Here is a 14,254-nt window from a genome sequence, read left to right as displayed (position 1 = left end):
GGCAGTAGTGGGAGGCCACCCGAGGCCTCGCGCGGCGCCGCCCGTCGAGGGGCGGGCGGCGGCGGACCGCCCAGGCCGTCGAAGGGCTCGGGAGGCCCGTGGGCCAAGTTAGGCCGCGCGGCGCAGCCATGCCTGGCTTTACGTGCTGCGTGCCGGGCTGCTACAACAACTCGCACCGGGACAAGGCGCTGCACTTCTACACGTTCCCCAAGGACGCTGAGCTGCGGCGGCTGTGGCTCAAGAACGTGTCCCGCGCCGGCGTCAGTGGGTGCTTCTCCACCTTCCAACCCACCACGGGCCACCGTCTCTGCAGCGTCCACTTCCAGGGCGGCCGCAAGACCTACACGGTGCGTGTCCCCACCATCTTCCCGTTGCGTGGCGTCAATGAGCGCAAAGTAGCGCGCAGACCTGCGGGAGCCGCAGCCGCCCGCCGCAGGCAGCAACAGCAACAGCAGCAGCAGCAGCCGCAGCCGCAGCCGCCGCCGCCGCCGCCATCGCCATCGCCGTCGGCCTCCACTGCCCAGACTGCCCAGCTGCAGCCGAATCTGGTGTCTGCCTCGGCGGCCGTGCTCCTCACCCTTCAGGCCGCTGTGGACAGTAGCCAGGCTCCAGGATCCGTACCCCCGGCACCCACCACTCCCACCGGAGAAGACGTGAAGCCCATCGACCTGACGGTGCAAGTGGAGTTTGCAGCTGCAGAGGGCGCCGCAGCCGCCGCGTCGGAGCTGGAGGCTGCTACCGCAGGGCTGGAGGCCGCCGAATGCCCTATGGGTCCCCAGTTGGTGGTAGTGGGGGAAGAGGGCTTCCCTGATAGTGGCTCCGACCACTCGTACTCGTTGTCGTCAGGCACCACGGAAGAGGAGCTCTTGCGCAAGCTGAATGAGCAACGGGACATCCTGGCGCTGATGGAGGTGAAGATGAAGGAGATGAAGGGCAGCATCCGCCACCTGCGTCTCACCGAGGCCAAGCTGCGTGAAGAGCTCCGGGAGAAGGATCGGCTGCTGGCCATGGCTGTCATCCGCAAGAAGCATGGAATGTGAACGGGTTCCCCTGTGGCCTGTGGGACTCCTGGACCTTTGTCAGCCCAGGGGGACTTAAGGCTGCTGATGAACTCCCCCAGACTCTTAGGGTACTGGTTGACAATAATGGGGCTTAAGGCAGCTGGACTCTTTTGCTGGTGACCTGGTACCTTTACTTGTTTCCTCCTGAAGCAGGTGTCTGGGGTCTCAGACTCTGTACTGGTGACACCAGCAATTATGACTTGGTCCTCCCCCCAGTTTACATTGTGGATTCTGGTTAAGCAGAGGCTTCAGAACCGCTGAACTTGAAACTTACCCCCTAGGGATGCAGATGGAAATCCCAGGGACTGTGGGCTTGGGAAGACAATACCTTGAGGTTGGCCAGCAATCAGAGACAACTCTTCTGTGTGTGGCGATAAGAGATCCAAGTAACATCAGTTCTCTTCCTCCTTTTCTTGCTTTTCCTTCCCAGATGCAGCAGCCTGTGATTTGGATGGGGACTGGCACATCTGTGCCTCTCTGACTCCTAGTACTTCCCTCCTCAAGAGGTGGTCTGTGAGGGGATCTGGATGACCTGCTTGCCAGATCAGGGAGAGCCAGCTTGCCAGGGACTTAGGTTTATCCTGTTATGTTTGCTACTGGTTACAAATTCTATTTTCTGTACAATTAGTCAGACTAAAGTTTTCACTGTGTTTGTTTGGTAAAACGAATTAAACAGAAAGTAAGGTTTTTATTTGAGTTTGTGGTTTTACTTTTAGGAAGACTAAGTGTCTCTGAACTATAGGGAAATAGGTCTCAGCCTTAGGTGTGAGGACCAGGCTGACCCTGAGAGTGGAGATGCTTCAGTGATCAGGCCCTAAGCATATAGACCCTGGCCCTCATAAGATTGGAGCCCTGGTGGTGCAGTGGTTAAGAGCTTGGCTGGTAACCAAAAGGTCAGCAGTTGGAATCAACCAGTCGCTCCTTGGAAACCCTATGGGGCAGTTCTACTCTGTCCTGTAGGGTTACTATGAGTTGGCATCGACTTGGTGGCAGTGAGTTTGGTTTTTTTTTTTTTTTTTTTTTTTTGGTTTTTCATAAGGTCTTCAGAGTTCCTGGTCAAGCTCATTCTAATGAGCCTGGAAACTGTACTAAATGGTCCAAGTTTGTTCATGGGTTGTCTGTGTCTTTTCAACAATGGGGAAGGAACTAAGTGGAATTGTGACAGCCCACTTTTCTAAGAGTTTTGAATTCACTCCTGAATTCTCAGCTGGGGTTGGATTTTGCTCACCATTACATCCTCTTAGGCCTAGCACTATGTTTATCACTTATGGACATGCAGTTACTTAATTCAGTGAAGACCACAGCTAGAGCCAGCCATGCTCTTAGAGGTACAAGGAGTCTTATACAGATACTTTTTGGCCTTGGTGCACCTTCAGTGTGGAGAAGCTGGATCCAGAGGGCATTAAGGTGCTGGGATTTGTGTCCCTTTGCCTCATTTTCTTGGCTGTTGCCTTCTTTCTTCAGGCTGGATATTGGTGGAGACAGGGTGACTTCTATCTACAGCTCCAATAATTTAGCTCAAAGCCAATGGGGAGAGGCAAATGCCTTTAAGGCTAGTCCTGTTTACTATGGGTGTTGGGGCACAAATGGACACTTTTTTGGGCTTTGTGAAACATGACTCTCTTCTCTGGTACTTAGGGACAAAGCTGCCTGCTTGGGGACTTGCTTTGTGGCTACAAGCCTGAGCTCAAAACACTTCTCTCACTTCTGTCCCCCTCCTGGCCTCTTGGCACTGAGTTGGGAAACAAGTCTCTGATGGGAATGGGGGTGGGGATAAGTTGGAGGGGGGCTGGTTGGAGGACTGGCTGGATCTCTGCCTAGGGTTAACCTTGGCTGCTCATGAGGTGGTGGTGGGAGGATGGCAATGTCCTTTCAGGCCAGCTGGGAAGCCTTTTGTGAGCAGTTAACTGGACCAATCTCCCACATGTCCCCACTCTCCGTCTCTAGGAGTGAGGGTTTGTGAATCCTTTAGCTCCTGTTTGTGGAAGGGACTTCTGCTATTTCTGCTTCAGCTCTCTTGAACCTCAGCAGCACTCCTAGGACAGGGTGAGGGCCTGGCTCTGGCCAGGAGCCTCCCTGATGTCTGGGTACACAACCTGTCCAGTATTTTAGTTTCCTGGGGGAGAAGAACAGTTCACAGAACAAGGAAGGTGCACCACAAGCAGGGTAATGCAGAGTTCTTCCTGGCTGGGTGATAAGAGAAGCCTCTAGTCAAGCAAAACTGGCACAGACCTGGGATTATTAAATAGAACCTGCGCCTGGTCTTACCAGCCATGGAGGTGGCGGTGAGAAGGTGCAAAACCCTTTTGGAAAAACAGAAGTACTGAGATATCTCTGGCCAGGTGGGAAGGCAAGGCGTGGAGCTGCTTGGAGAAACTTCGTTATTTACCTTACCTGCGGTCCCCTGGGTTAGCCCAGGCCTAGGGATAACGCTTCACTCCACACATTTGTATCTCCAAGGAACGGAGGAACTGGGCTTCCTTGAAAGGGCAACGGGTGGGAAGGGCATTATTTACAATTTGGTCACTTAAATCCTGGGGAACTTAAGGTGAGTCAGCTATCTATCTTTCCTCATTAATAAAAATTAAACTTAGCTACTCCGCCTGCTGCAAAAAATCTTAAAAGAATGTTTTGGAGACGGCAGTGTACAAGTGTGGGAGCAGGGGCGGCTGCAGGCAACAGCTCAATCTTCTTTCTAGCCGACCCCCACCAGAGAAGCATTTAAGAGTCCGGCCCGGCTAGCCTCGCCTGCCCAAAACCAGATTTGGTTCCGACTGGCCGCAGGGCAGGGCGCGCGAATACTGGGACAGCAGAAGCTGTGGGTTCCGCCCCGGCCGGCTGAGGCGGCACGGCGAAAGGACGGCTTGAGCTCCAAAGGAGAGGGTTTCGCGAGCGGAAACAGGCCTGAGGCCCAGGGAGGGGCAGCTGGGTCAGCTTGGGGCCAGGCTGGGCTCCCATAGAGGCGGAGCCAACCTCCCTCGGCAGCGCAGCCTGGGCGGGGCCGAGCAGGCTGGGACTGGGCAATAACTGAGCCCTGCCCCGAGCCAGGTGCCAACGTCCGGTGTTCCAGAGGCTTCCGCTAGACCACAATTCTCAGGGGCTCGCCCCGGCAGCCTCCTTCCCTAGCTTAGCCTCACCTCCCGCGCTGCGGACTGTCTGTGGGCCTCGGCGCGTAGCACACTGGGAACTGTAGTCTTCACCTGGCGCACCTACGCCAGAAAGCAGCACAGTGGGACTGCGTTTCCCAGAGTGCAGCGGGGTGGACGAGGGAAGGCAGGGGGGAAGGGACAGTCGGTCCCAGACCGCGCTGGGTTGCCGCCGCCGCTGCCGCCATCGTGCCAGCCCTTTGGGTGAGTGTCGGGGCCAAAGCGCCGGGGCGGGGGCTGGGCCGCAAGAGCCGCGCTCCGGGCCGTCCGGAGCCTCCGTTGCGAGTCCCCGGGCGGCCCCTCCCCTCCCGACCCCGGCGGCCCGAAACCGCGCGGGGCCGGGGCCATGTGTCGCGTGCAGCTCCGCCTCCCGCCGGTCCTCTGAGGCGGCGGCCGGGAGGAACGCGGGGAGAACCCGCCAGGCGCCAATCCGGACAGTCCCGTGCCTGCTGCGCGGCTGCACCGGTCTGCACCCTGGCCAGGCCTTTTTCTTTGGTCCGGAACACCCGGATGGGGTTCTCCGGGCCCCGCCCTGTTTAGCCTGGCCCAGCCTACCCAATTCCCCCAAGCTCTGCAGGCAGGTTAGCGGGCCGACCCCGGCCCTGCTTCTTGCCACCCTCTTGCTTAGGATCCGGGGATGGACAGCACTACCCGGCTCGCTCCGGAGTCAGCATGGGTAAGGGCGTCAGCCTGTCGCTGCCCGGGCTTGGGACCGTTCCTCTGCCTGTCTGCCCTCGGGGAGTGCACGAAACCCACTGGCCCCTCCTTGGAACCCACGCCGTAGGTCCTCTTGCGTGGCGGGCAGAGTCAGGAAATCTGGGACCGAAGAAGATCCCACGTGAGACTTTACCACTGGCCAGCCTTGGAAGATCTGGGCCTGATGCTGTGAGGGGTGCAGCGGCGCCGGGCCAATAGGCCCAGCCCAGCCCCGGCCCTTTTTCATCAGTGACTGGGCCCCAGCTGTGGGTGGGTTGGCCGGCTGTATTAGTGGAAGAAGAGAGGAAGGAGGCATTGTTAGTGGAAGAAGGGAGGAAGGAAACCAAGATGAGATTGGATTTGTGAGCCTCCAAGGCCTATTAGATGCCCCAGACACATCTGCTTCTCCCCAAGTCAGCATGGAACTGCTCCACAGGGAAGGATAACTGTCCATAAGAATGGTAGTGATAAGGTGGAATTTAATGGAGGGCAAAGTAGAATCGAGGCCTGAGGTCTATGAGCCCAGTGTGAAGGAAGAAGGACGTTGCAGTTGGGGCACATTTGAGCTGTAGGGCTCTTCTGAAGCCTGGCATAACTAGGGCTGGAAGCTACAGAGTCAGGGGCCCCCTTGCTTGCTCAGTTCCCAACAGCTGGAGTTGCCTGTGAACCTTGGGAGATTGTTCTTAGTGATAGCTCCAAGGACCCCATTGAGTTTTGGGAGAAGGGGTATATTTGACCTGAGAGTACTCTCCTGGCAGGTTCTGTAAAGGCACTTCTGATTCATGATAAATTCAAGGACCAGTCCAGAGGAGAGAGTAGGACTTGGGAAAGAGGTAGCTTGTCAAGCTTTGATTCCTCTGACCCACTGCAGCTTCAAAGCCATAGTTCTTGCAGACCTGGCCTCAGCAGCACGCAGGATGCCAGGTCTCTTAGGAGGGCTGAGTTGGACCCATAAAGCAGAAACTTGCTGCCCCTGGCTTGCTTCTTTCTCTCTTTTTCTCTTGAGCATTTCCAAGTGATGTTTCTTCTGGTCATTGGGCTCTAGCCCTGGAAATTTTCCTGCAGTTGAATTGGTCTGCCTGTTCGTTCTCCCTGGTCAAGGAGAGCAGGCAAGGATGCTGCCCAGAACTCTCACTAGGGCCTGCCTTTCCCTGAACTCAGTTTTCCTATTTCATATTCTGGCCCATGTGGAAATGGAAATCAGGTTTATCCAGCAGGCTTGTGAGAGCCCTGGTTTGCCAGTGTGGATGGGCAACAGGGCACACATAGGGTCAGTGAGATGAAGACTCCTAGTGCTAGAAGTGGTTGTTTCAAGATCGTCTTTAGATTGTCTAGTTTTTTCTAGGACGCAGGTTTCAGGTGAGCTAGATTTATGGCTGTGGATGAGTTTGCACATTACAAGGCCCTGAGTGACTTGAAGAAATAATATCTTTTCTTCAGGGTCAAAAAGATATCATACCTTCTCTGAGGTTACCCAGGAATAGGAGGAATTCAGGTCCCTCCCTCTCATTCCAAGGCTCTAGAAGTTCCCTGTAACTTCTGTATCTGGGGTCAGCTTGCCATTGCTAGGCATTCTGACTCCCAGAAGTTCTTGACCTTTCTGGAACTTGGCAAACTGTCTGGATCTCAGAGATAAGAGGAGAACCTTGAGGTGCTCTACGATCTGTCTATGCCCTGTATTCATGCAGGGCTGATTTGGAAAGTGGGGCCTGGTATGGGGCAGTAGGGATGTGGCTGTACAAGTATGAGAACAAGGTGTCAGGATGCCTGGATTCTCAACTGGCTCAAAACAAGGTCTCTTAGTGACTTTGAGCCCACATCTCTTCTCAAAAGTGTGTCTGCTGTTTTTGCAGTTGGTGTATTGGGTCGGGATGAATAATTTAAGAGAGACCCAGCATTCTCAAATTTTGGAACTGGAAAGCACCTTATATAAAAAATTGTAAGATTCCATTAGTGTGGCACTGAAACTCCGTTTTCCTTGTTTTTACCAATGATCTGTTTTATTCAGCAATCATTCTTTGGGCTGTCTCTGTGTGTTGGGCTCTAGAATGAGGTTGGAGGTATGAAAATGAATTTTGCCCTGTCCTGGTGCTAGGGAAAGGAGGTCACAGTATAGTGGGGGAGACAGGGGTGTTGTTGGTAGTAGGTGCTGAGGACTAAGTTGAAGGAACCTCCAGGAGCTCTTAGCCCTGCTGAGAAGGGGAGACCTTTTTTTTGTGTGTGTGCTTTAGGTGAAAGTTTACAGCTCAAGTTAGTTTCTCATACAAAAATTTATATGCACATTGTTTTGTGACCCTAGTTGCTCTCCCTTTAATGTGAGAGCACGCTCCTCCTTTCCACCCCAAATTTCCTGTGTCCATTCAACCAGCTCTTATCCCTTTCTGCCTTCTCATCTCACCTCCGGACAGGAGCTGCCCATTTAGTCTCGTATGTCTACTTGAACTAAGAAGCGCACTCTTCACGAGTATCATTTTATGTCTTATACTCCAGGATGTCTGGTCTTTTTATGTGAATTTGAGTTCTGTGTTACACGTTTCTCCTGCTCGGTCAGGGACTCTGGCGTTTCCCGTCAGGGCTGTCATTGCTGGTAGCCAGGCACCATCTAGTTCTTCTGGTCTCAGGCTGATGGAGTCTTTGGTTTATGTGGCCCTTTCTGTCTCTTGGGCTAATATTTTCCTGTGTCTTTGGTGTTCTTCATTTTCCTTTGCTCCAGGTGAGTTGGGACCAATTGATGCATCTTAGATGGCCGCTCACTAGCTTTTAAGACCCCAGACACCACTCACTAAAGTAGGATGCAGAACATTTTCTTATTAAACTTTGTTATGCCAGTTGATCTAGTTGTCCCCTGAAGGCATGGTCCCCAACCCCCCACCCTGCTACTCTGTCCCTTGAAGTGTTTGGTTGTGTTCAGGAAGCTTCTTAGCTTTTGGTTTAGTCCAGTTGCGCTGACTTCAAGGGGAGACTTTCAAATGATTGGAGTACCAAAGAGGAAAGGCTGTTAGTGGGCCCACTTTCCTCTACAGTGCCTCAGAGTGGTGTACTTCCAGTGTGGGCCCAGGAGGGTATGGGGTCCCTTGAGCAAGACTGTCACCGCTCCAGATTGCTGTGACTGTTGTGGCTAGCTGCTGGCTTCCCCACGGGTCTTTGCTGGATGTGTTCACAGTGCTGGGAATCTCACCAGCAGTTCTTTGTGGCCTTCCAGTGCCCTGACTGGAGCCTGGGTTTGTGACTTTGTTCCTTTTGCCGAGATTCTTTCATAGTCACATTTATTCAAATGCTGAGTAGTTGCTCCAGGAGTGGTACCCATCAGGGTGTCTTCCCAGGGTGAGAGACAGAGGAACCCTCCCCAGAAATACAAATCCAACAGACCTGGCCATGGGAGCTCCTTGGATGTCCCTTCAACAGATGGCCCTGACCTGGGGGGTTAGGTAGGGACAGGAGCCAGAGTCTGGGATGAAGACCCTAAATAGGTGGGGCCTGAATGGTGACTTGGAGACAGAGCTGGAACTGACCGGGCAGATGAGAGAAAGGAGGGCATTCCAGCAGGGGAACTCACCCGTGCAAAAACCTGGTGGGCGAGTGCCCAGTGGGGTCTGGTGTTTGTGTGTGGATCTGGATTGAGGTAGGAGACAATGGCTGGGGAGGCGGGGACAGGTGTGGATGGCCACCTGCGGTGCTCAGGGGTTTGGCCTTTAACCCAAAGGCCAGGGGAGGGCCATGGCCAGCTTTGTGTTTTAGTGCTCAGGGATGCCCAAAGTTAGTAGAAGGAAAGCACTGGCAGGACCCAGCTGTCAGCACTGATGTGTTGGACCGGCTTGGGGCAAGACTTCTGCTTCGCTGCACCTCAGTGTTCTCACCTGTGAAGTGGGATGACAGTGGAATCTGACCACCTGGCTGTCAGGCTCACTACATGGAAATAAACACATGAAGGTCAAGCAGGCCTCTGAGAGGTTGGTGTTGGCCACAGGGGGCCCCTAGACCCCTCTTGGGCAGAGCCTGCTTTTGGCATCTATAAAGCAAAGGCCTCAGTCCAATAGTTTCAAAGTTTCCTTTTTATTTATTTATTTGTTTTTATTGTTGTGCTTTAAGTGAAAGTTTACAGTTCAAGTTAGTCTCTCATACAAAAATTTATACATACATTGTTATGTGACCCTAGTTGCTCTCCTATACTGTGACAGCACACTCCTTTCCCCCCTGGATTTCCTGTGTCCATTCAACCAGCTCCTGACCCTCTCAGCCTTTTCCTCTCGCCTCTGGACAGGAGCTGCCCATTTAGTCTCACGTATCTACTTGAGCTAGGAAGCACAGTCTTCACGAGTATCATTTTATGTCCCATAGTCCAGTCTAATCTTTGTCTGAAGAGTTGGCCATGGGAATGGTTTTAATTTTGGGCTAACAGAGAGTCCAGGGGCCGTCTTCCGGGGTCCCTCCAGTCTCAATCAAACCATTAAGTCTGGTCTTCTTACTAGAATTTGAGTTCTGCACCCCACTTTTCTCCTGCTCCATCAGGGACTATCTGTTGTGTTCCCTGTCAGGGCGGTCATTGGTGGTAGCCTCAAAGGTTCCTTCTTAAACTTGCTGGGAGCCCCTGAGCTGGCCTGTCCTTCAGGAGAGCTCACTCCATGCGACTGTGCTCTGCCCACCCCACCAGACCAAAGGACCCTCTGTTCCTTTATCCCTCCATCCGTCTTCCCTGCCAAATAATTTTTCTTTTTATATTATAAAGTTATCACACTGTTAAGAGCAATATTGAAAAAGGAAAAAACATTCGCACACTTCCTCTGCCCCACCATCCCACCACATGGTGGCACTTCTCTTATCTGCAGATCAGCTTCCACCCTTAGTTTCCACCCTCCATCTCCAGTATCCAGGTTTCCTGCTCTCATCTCTTTTTCTTGTGCCTCCAGACATTTGCTGATGCTATTTCTTCTGATTGACAAACTCTTTCTCCAAGACCTCCATCAAGGGCTGCCCAGCCTTGCTCTGGGTGAAGGCCAGAGGGGGAGATGGCCCTCATCCATTCCTCCAGCCCACCCCAGCCCCCTGCCCTGAGCTCTCAGAGCTGCCAAGGCATCTTTTGGGGGAGGTGGGGTAAACGCAGCAGGGGCAAGCCTCAGTGAGTGAACTAAGCTTAGTAGATCCTAGGGTAGAAAAGGCAGAGATGCTGGGGGCAGGCAGAACTATTCTTCTGCCTTACAAAACCCAAGTTTGCATGTGACCAAGACAGTGTAGCTGAGACTAGATGTTGGTCCTGTGCTTTTCCCATTTGTTGGTTTGCTTCTTGGCTGAGTGTGAACTGGGACACAGTTTGTGTTCCTGTGTAGCAGGCATGGCTGGGTCCTAGCTTTCTCCTCTTCTGCTTGTTTTAGACTTCCTTGGACATTTCTTAGTCATCCCAGCACAGAGCTTCTATTTTTAGCACCACTACCTCCTAAGGGACCTAAAATAAAGCTGGCTCATTTTCCTGGCCCCTTACTGGCTGGAGTGTTGGCCACAGGTTTGGGGATTGGTTGGGCTGGAGATAAGCCACTGTCACACTGTCCCTCCCCTCTGGCTCCTCTGGCCTTGGGTGAGGTCACAGGGACAGGGGCGGAAACTAGCACTTAGCATGTTGAGCTGAGGGCTTTACCAGTTTCCCTTAGGGAAGCTTTACAACCACTGGCAGCATCGGGGTTACCATCCCCATCTTACAGAGGAGGAAACTTATGGTCCTGCTTGAGAAGAGGAATGACTTGCATCAGGTCCCAGCACTGCAGATTGTTGTCGGCCAGAGTCCAGTCCTCCTCCTCACTGCTTTGGTTCAGAGTCCTGTTATCAGGGCACAGAGGATGGCTCCCCCACAGCCGGAGACAACTACAGAACGACACGTGCGGCGGCTGACATGGCATCCTGAGTGAGATGTGGCATCCCTACCTAGCAAAGCCAGAGTAGCTCTCTCATCTGGGACTTGGATTTCCCATCCAGCACTCTGGGGCCATGGTCTCTATAGTTGGGAAGGAGGGCTCCTCTCAGCGACCCAAAAGGGCCAGCCTCTTGGGATACAGGCAATGTTGAGAAGGGGAGATGTGAAGAGATGACATGCTTCCCTCCCCTACATCCTCCATTTCCCCACCCACACCCCTTAACTATTATTCTGTGAGCCTCAACTCATGTCCCTAGCTCTGAAGTGATGGGGATTTGTGGGGTGGGGGGCTTACTCTCATCAATGAAGACATGCCCCAGAAGGGGCCAGGCTGGATATTGTCCAGCCTCAGAAACATAAACATAAACTGCCCCCATGAGACTTAGGGGTCACTTGCAGTTCTCTTTGGAAGTGGCTCTTGGGGAGGGTTGTCTTCCACCTGCCAGCACAGCCCTGGGGCAGTGTTGGGGGCCTTAGTGCTGAGTACTGACAGCATGAAGAGGGGCCTCAGGGCTGCAATAGAAACACTGCATACTCAGAAATCCAGTAGATGCTGGTCTGCAAAGTGGGAGGAATAGCAATAACTCTGGCTTTGCAGGTTGTTGAGAGGGATTAAATGAAAAGATAACAGAGAGAATGCTTAGCTCTTCCTTAAAGGCCCCTCTCGTTAGTGGGCATGGAAGAGCCTGCTCTGACATTCCTTGGCCCTGGCTCAACCATCAGCACCTGCCCTGTATCTTGTATGCTCCACCACCCTGGCACCCTTCTGTCTAGGAAGGTCTGAGTCTGGTCCACCTCCATGCTGTCAGCCAGGGACTCCTTAAAGGAAGGGCTGAGTCTGGTCTGCCTCCGTGCTCCCAGCAGTGGTTTGGCTTTGGAGGGGTCATCTACCAGTTCCTTAGGGCCTCTCAGTATTCTCCGGGAGAGCAGACCTCAGCAAAGTACTCCCTGCTCAAGTAGGCCAGGGAGGGTTGGGGGTCAGTGAAGAACCAGTGGCCAGCTGCCTCCTGCTCCTGTAGTACCAACTCTTCCCTCCTTGTCTCTTGCTGGTTCTGCAGGTTTCAGCGAGGCTGGGCGACACTCCAGAATGGGAGACAAGCCAATTTGGGAACAGATTGGATCCAGCTTCATTCAACATTACTACCAGTTATTTGATAACGACAGAACCCAGCTAGGCGCAATTTATGTAAGTCTCTAGCTCTAGGGCCAGAGTGGGGCCGCAGGGAATCATTTTGGGTGTTGGGCCAGTATATCCAGTTCACGCAGAAGTTCTGGCAGACCTGATTGGACTTCACTGGACCTTCTATCTGAGCTTCTCTCTGTGGGATAAAGGGGCCTGAGGTCTGGACCAGCCTGGTTTAAACATTGTCCACTTTATCATCTTCCATAAGAGTAAGGCTCCTGGTACCTTGGTCAGGGTGTATTTTGGCCTTGCCTTTCCGTGTGGCTAGATCCCTGGCAGGGCACATGTTCTTGGACATACCTCTGTTTCAGTTGGGACAGCAGTGGGCAGAGGCCAGGGATCATGGTGCCCTCTGGTGGCAGCAGCCTTGAGTATCCTAGTACAAAGCTGAACTCTCCTGGAGGCCCTGGGTCCAGCTTCCTTTTTGGGGGTTGAAAGCCCTTGAATACTGTGGGAGACAAACGAGTTTAACTCAGGGAGACTGGTGTGTCGCCTGAGAAACCTTTCTATGCAGGCATTATTTGCTGCTCTTTAATAGTGTCCATCTACACCAAGAGCTGCTTGTTGTTGACCCTGCCCAAGAAATGTGATTGATCAGCATGTCTGCCCAGGGTAGGGGTAATAGGAGTTACCCAAGTATACCCTCAGAGCCTGGCTGGACTGTGGGCAGATTCCTGTGTCTGCCTCAAGAAAGTCAGGGTCCATCAAGAACTTTTGGGAAAAAGAAAAACCAGTAGAGGCCAAATCCAGCACAAGTATGATTTGATCCTCATTATCCTAGGTAGACAATAAAAAAAAAAAAAAACTCGATCTCTGGGATCCTGGCATTTCTTCCTCATTACTTCTTTTTTTTTTTTTTAATTTATTTTGTTGTTGTTCAGAATATCCACAGCAAAACGTACACCAATTCAACAGTTTCTACATGTACAGTTCAGTGACATTAATTACATTCTTCGAGTTGTGTAACCGTTCTCACCCTCTTCTGAGTTGTTCCTCTCCATTAACACAAACTCATTGCCCCCTAACATTCCTGTCTAATCTTTTGAGTTGCTGTTGTCAATTTGATTTCATATAGTTAGTTCTTAAAAGAGCATAATGCTCAATGCCTCATTACTTCTTATGAAAGCAGGCCTGACCCAGAGAAGATTTAGCAAGGTCCTAAAAGAGCACTTTATATACATCGTTTCATAAAATCCTCTGCACATTTCCCTTTGAATATTATAAAACTGAGATTCAGAAAAATAAGTGACTTGCTTAATGTCCCAGCTGGTAAGTAGCAGAAGCACTGTTTAGTTCTGCACAGAAGGCTGTGGAAGAGAGGACTTGGAGGGGAGGAGGCTGGGCTAGTGGGGTGCATGTGCCTGTCAGGGATAGGGAAGGCCCCAGGCTGGGCCTTGGGAGGTCTTGTCGGCCTCCCTCCCTACCTGAACCAGAAGGCTAGATAAAAGGGCCTCAGTGGAACTCAGCCTGGGCCCTCTCTGGAGGTGCTGATTAAAAAGGGGTACTTAAGAGTTATTTCTGATGGCTTGTCTGGGACCAGTGCTGACTGACTATGCAGCGGGATGACGTTTGGCTGAGCCATGGCTACATATGGCCAACCTGGGGCCCATGCAAATCAGATGAAATATGAACCCTTGAATAAAAACTGGGAATTGAACTAGAAGCCCTAATACATGGCATAAACAGAATACAAACCATAAGTAACAATGCATAAACACCAGAAGAGAAACCAGATAACTGGGAGCTCCTAAAAATCAAACACTTAATGCTCATCAAAAGACTTCACCAAAAGAGTAAAAAGACGGCCTACAGACTGGGAAAAATTTTTTGGCTATGACAAATCTGATCAGCATCTAATCTCTAAAATCTAAAGATACTGCAAAACCTCAACAACAAAAAGACAAATAACCCAATTAAAAAATGAGGAAAGGATATGCAACAGGCACTTCGCCAAAGAAGACATTCAGTCGGCTAGCAGACACATGAGGAAATGCTCACGACCATTAGCCATTAGAGAAATGCAAATCAAAACTACAATGAGATACCATCTCACCCCAACAAGTCTAGCATTAATCCAAAAAACACAAAATAATAAATGTTGGAAAGGTTGTGCAAAGACTGGAATACTTACACAGTGTTGGTGGGAATGTAAATGGTACAAGCACTTTGGAAATAGATTTGACGCTTCCTTAAAAAGCTAGAAATAGAAGTACCATACGATCCAGCAATCCTGCTCCTTGGAATATATCCTAGAGAAATAAGAGCC

At 51.8% G+C, this 14,254-nt stretch overlaps 2 protein-coding genes across 3 annotated transcripts in view; both read left to right on the top strand.

Moving 5' to 3' along the window:
• The first annotated feature begins 53 nt into the window (after window positions 1–53).
• THAP11 (THAP domain containing 11) lies at window positions 54–1,937 on the top strand. The gene has a single exon (XM_004371474.3). The coding sequence runs from the start codon at window positions 129–131 to the stop codon at window positions 1,038–1,040; it is 912 nt and encodes a 303-aa protein (XP_004371531.1). The 5' UTR covers window positions 54–128; the 3' UTR covers window positions 1,041–1,937.
• A 2,221-nt stretch (window positions 1,938–4,158) lies between these two features.
• The window catches only part of NUTF2 (nuclear transport factor 2), a 13,854-nt gene continuing 3,758 nt past the window's right edge, over window positions 4,159–14,254 (top strand). Inside the window, exons 1-2 of one of the 2 annotated variants that reach the window (XM_004371473.3) lie at window positions 4,159–4,411; window positions 11,864–11,991. In XM_004371473.3, coding sequence (XP_004371530.1) covers window positions 11,893–11,991 — 99 coding nt within the window. In that variant the 5' untranslated portion in view covers window positions 4,159–4,411; window positions 11,864–11,892. Of the gene's footprint in view, window positions 4,412–4,728; window positions 4,884–11,863; window positions 11,992–14,254 lie in introns of those variants that run through there. The other variant, XM_023726823.1, reaches the window with a different exon arrangement.

Source organism: Trichechus manatus, unplaced genomic scaffold, assembly GCF_000243295.1.
Source record: "Trichechus manatus latirostris isolate Lorelei unplaced genomic scaffold, TriManLat1.0 scaffold00014, whole genome shotgun sequence".
NCBI classification, from domain to species: domain Eukaryota; kingdom Metazoa; phylum Chordata; class Mammalia; order Sirenia; family Trichechidae; genus Trichechus; species Trichechus manatus.
The sequence above is the reverse complement of the archived record's forward strand: the minus strand, read 5'-3'. Positions and strand labels throughout refer to the sequence as shown.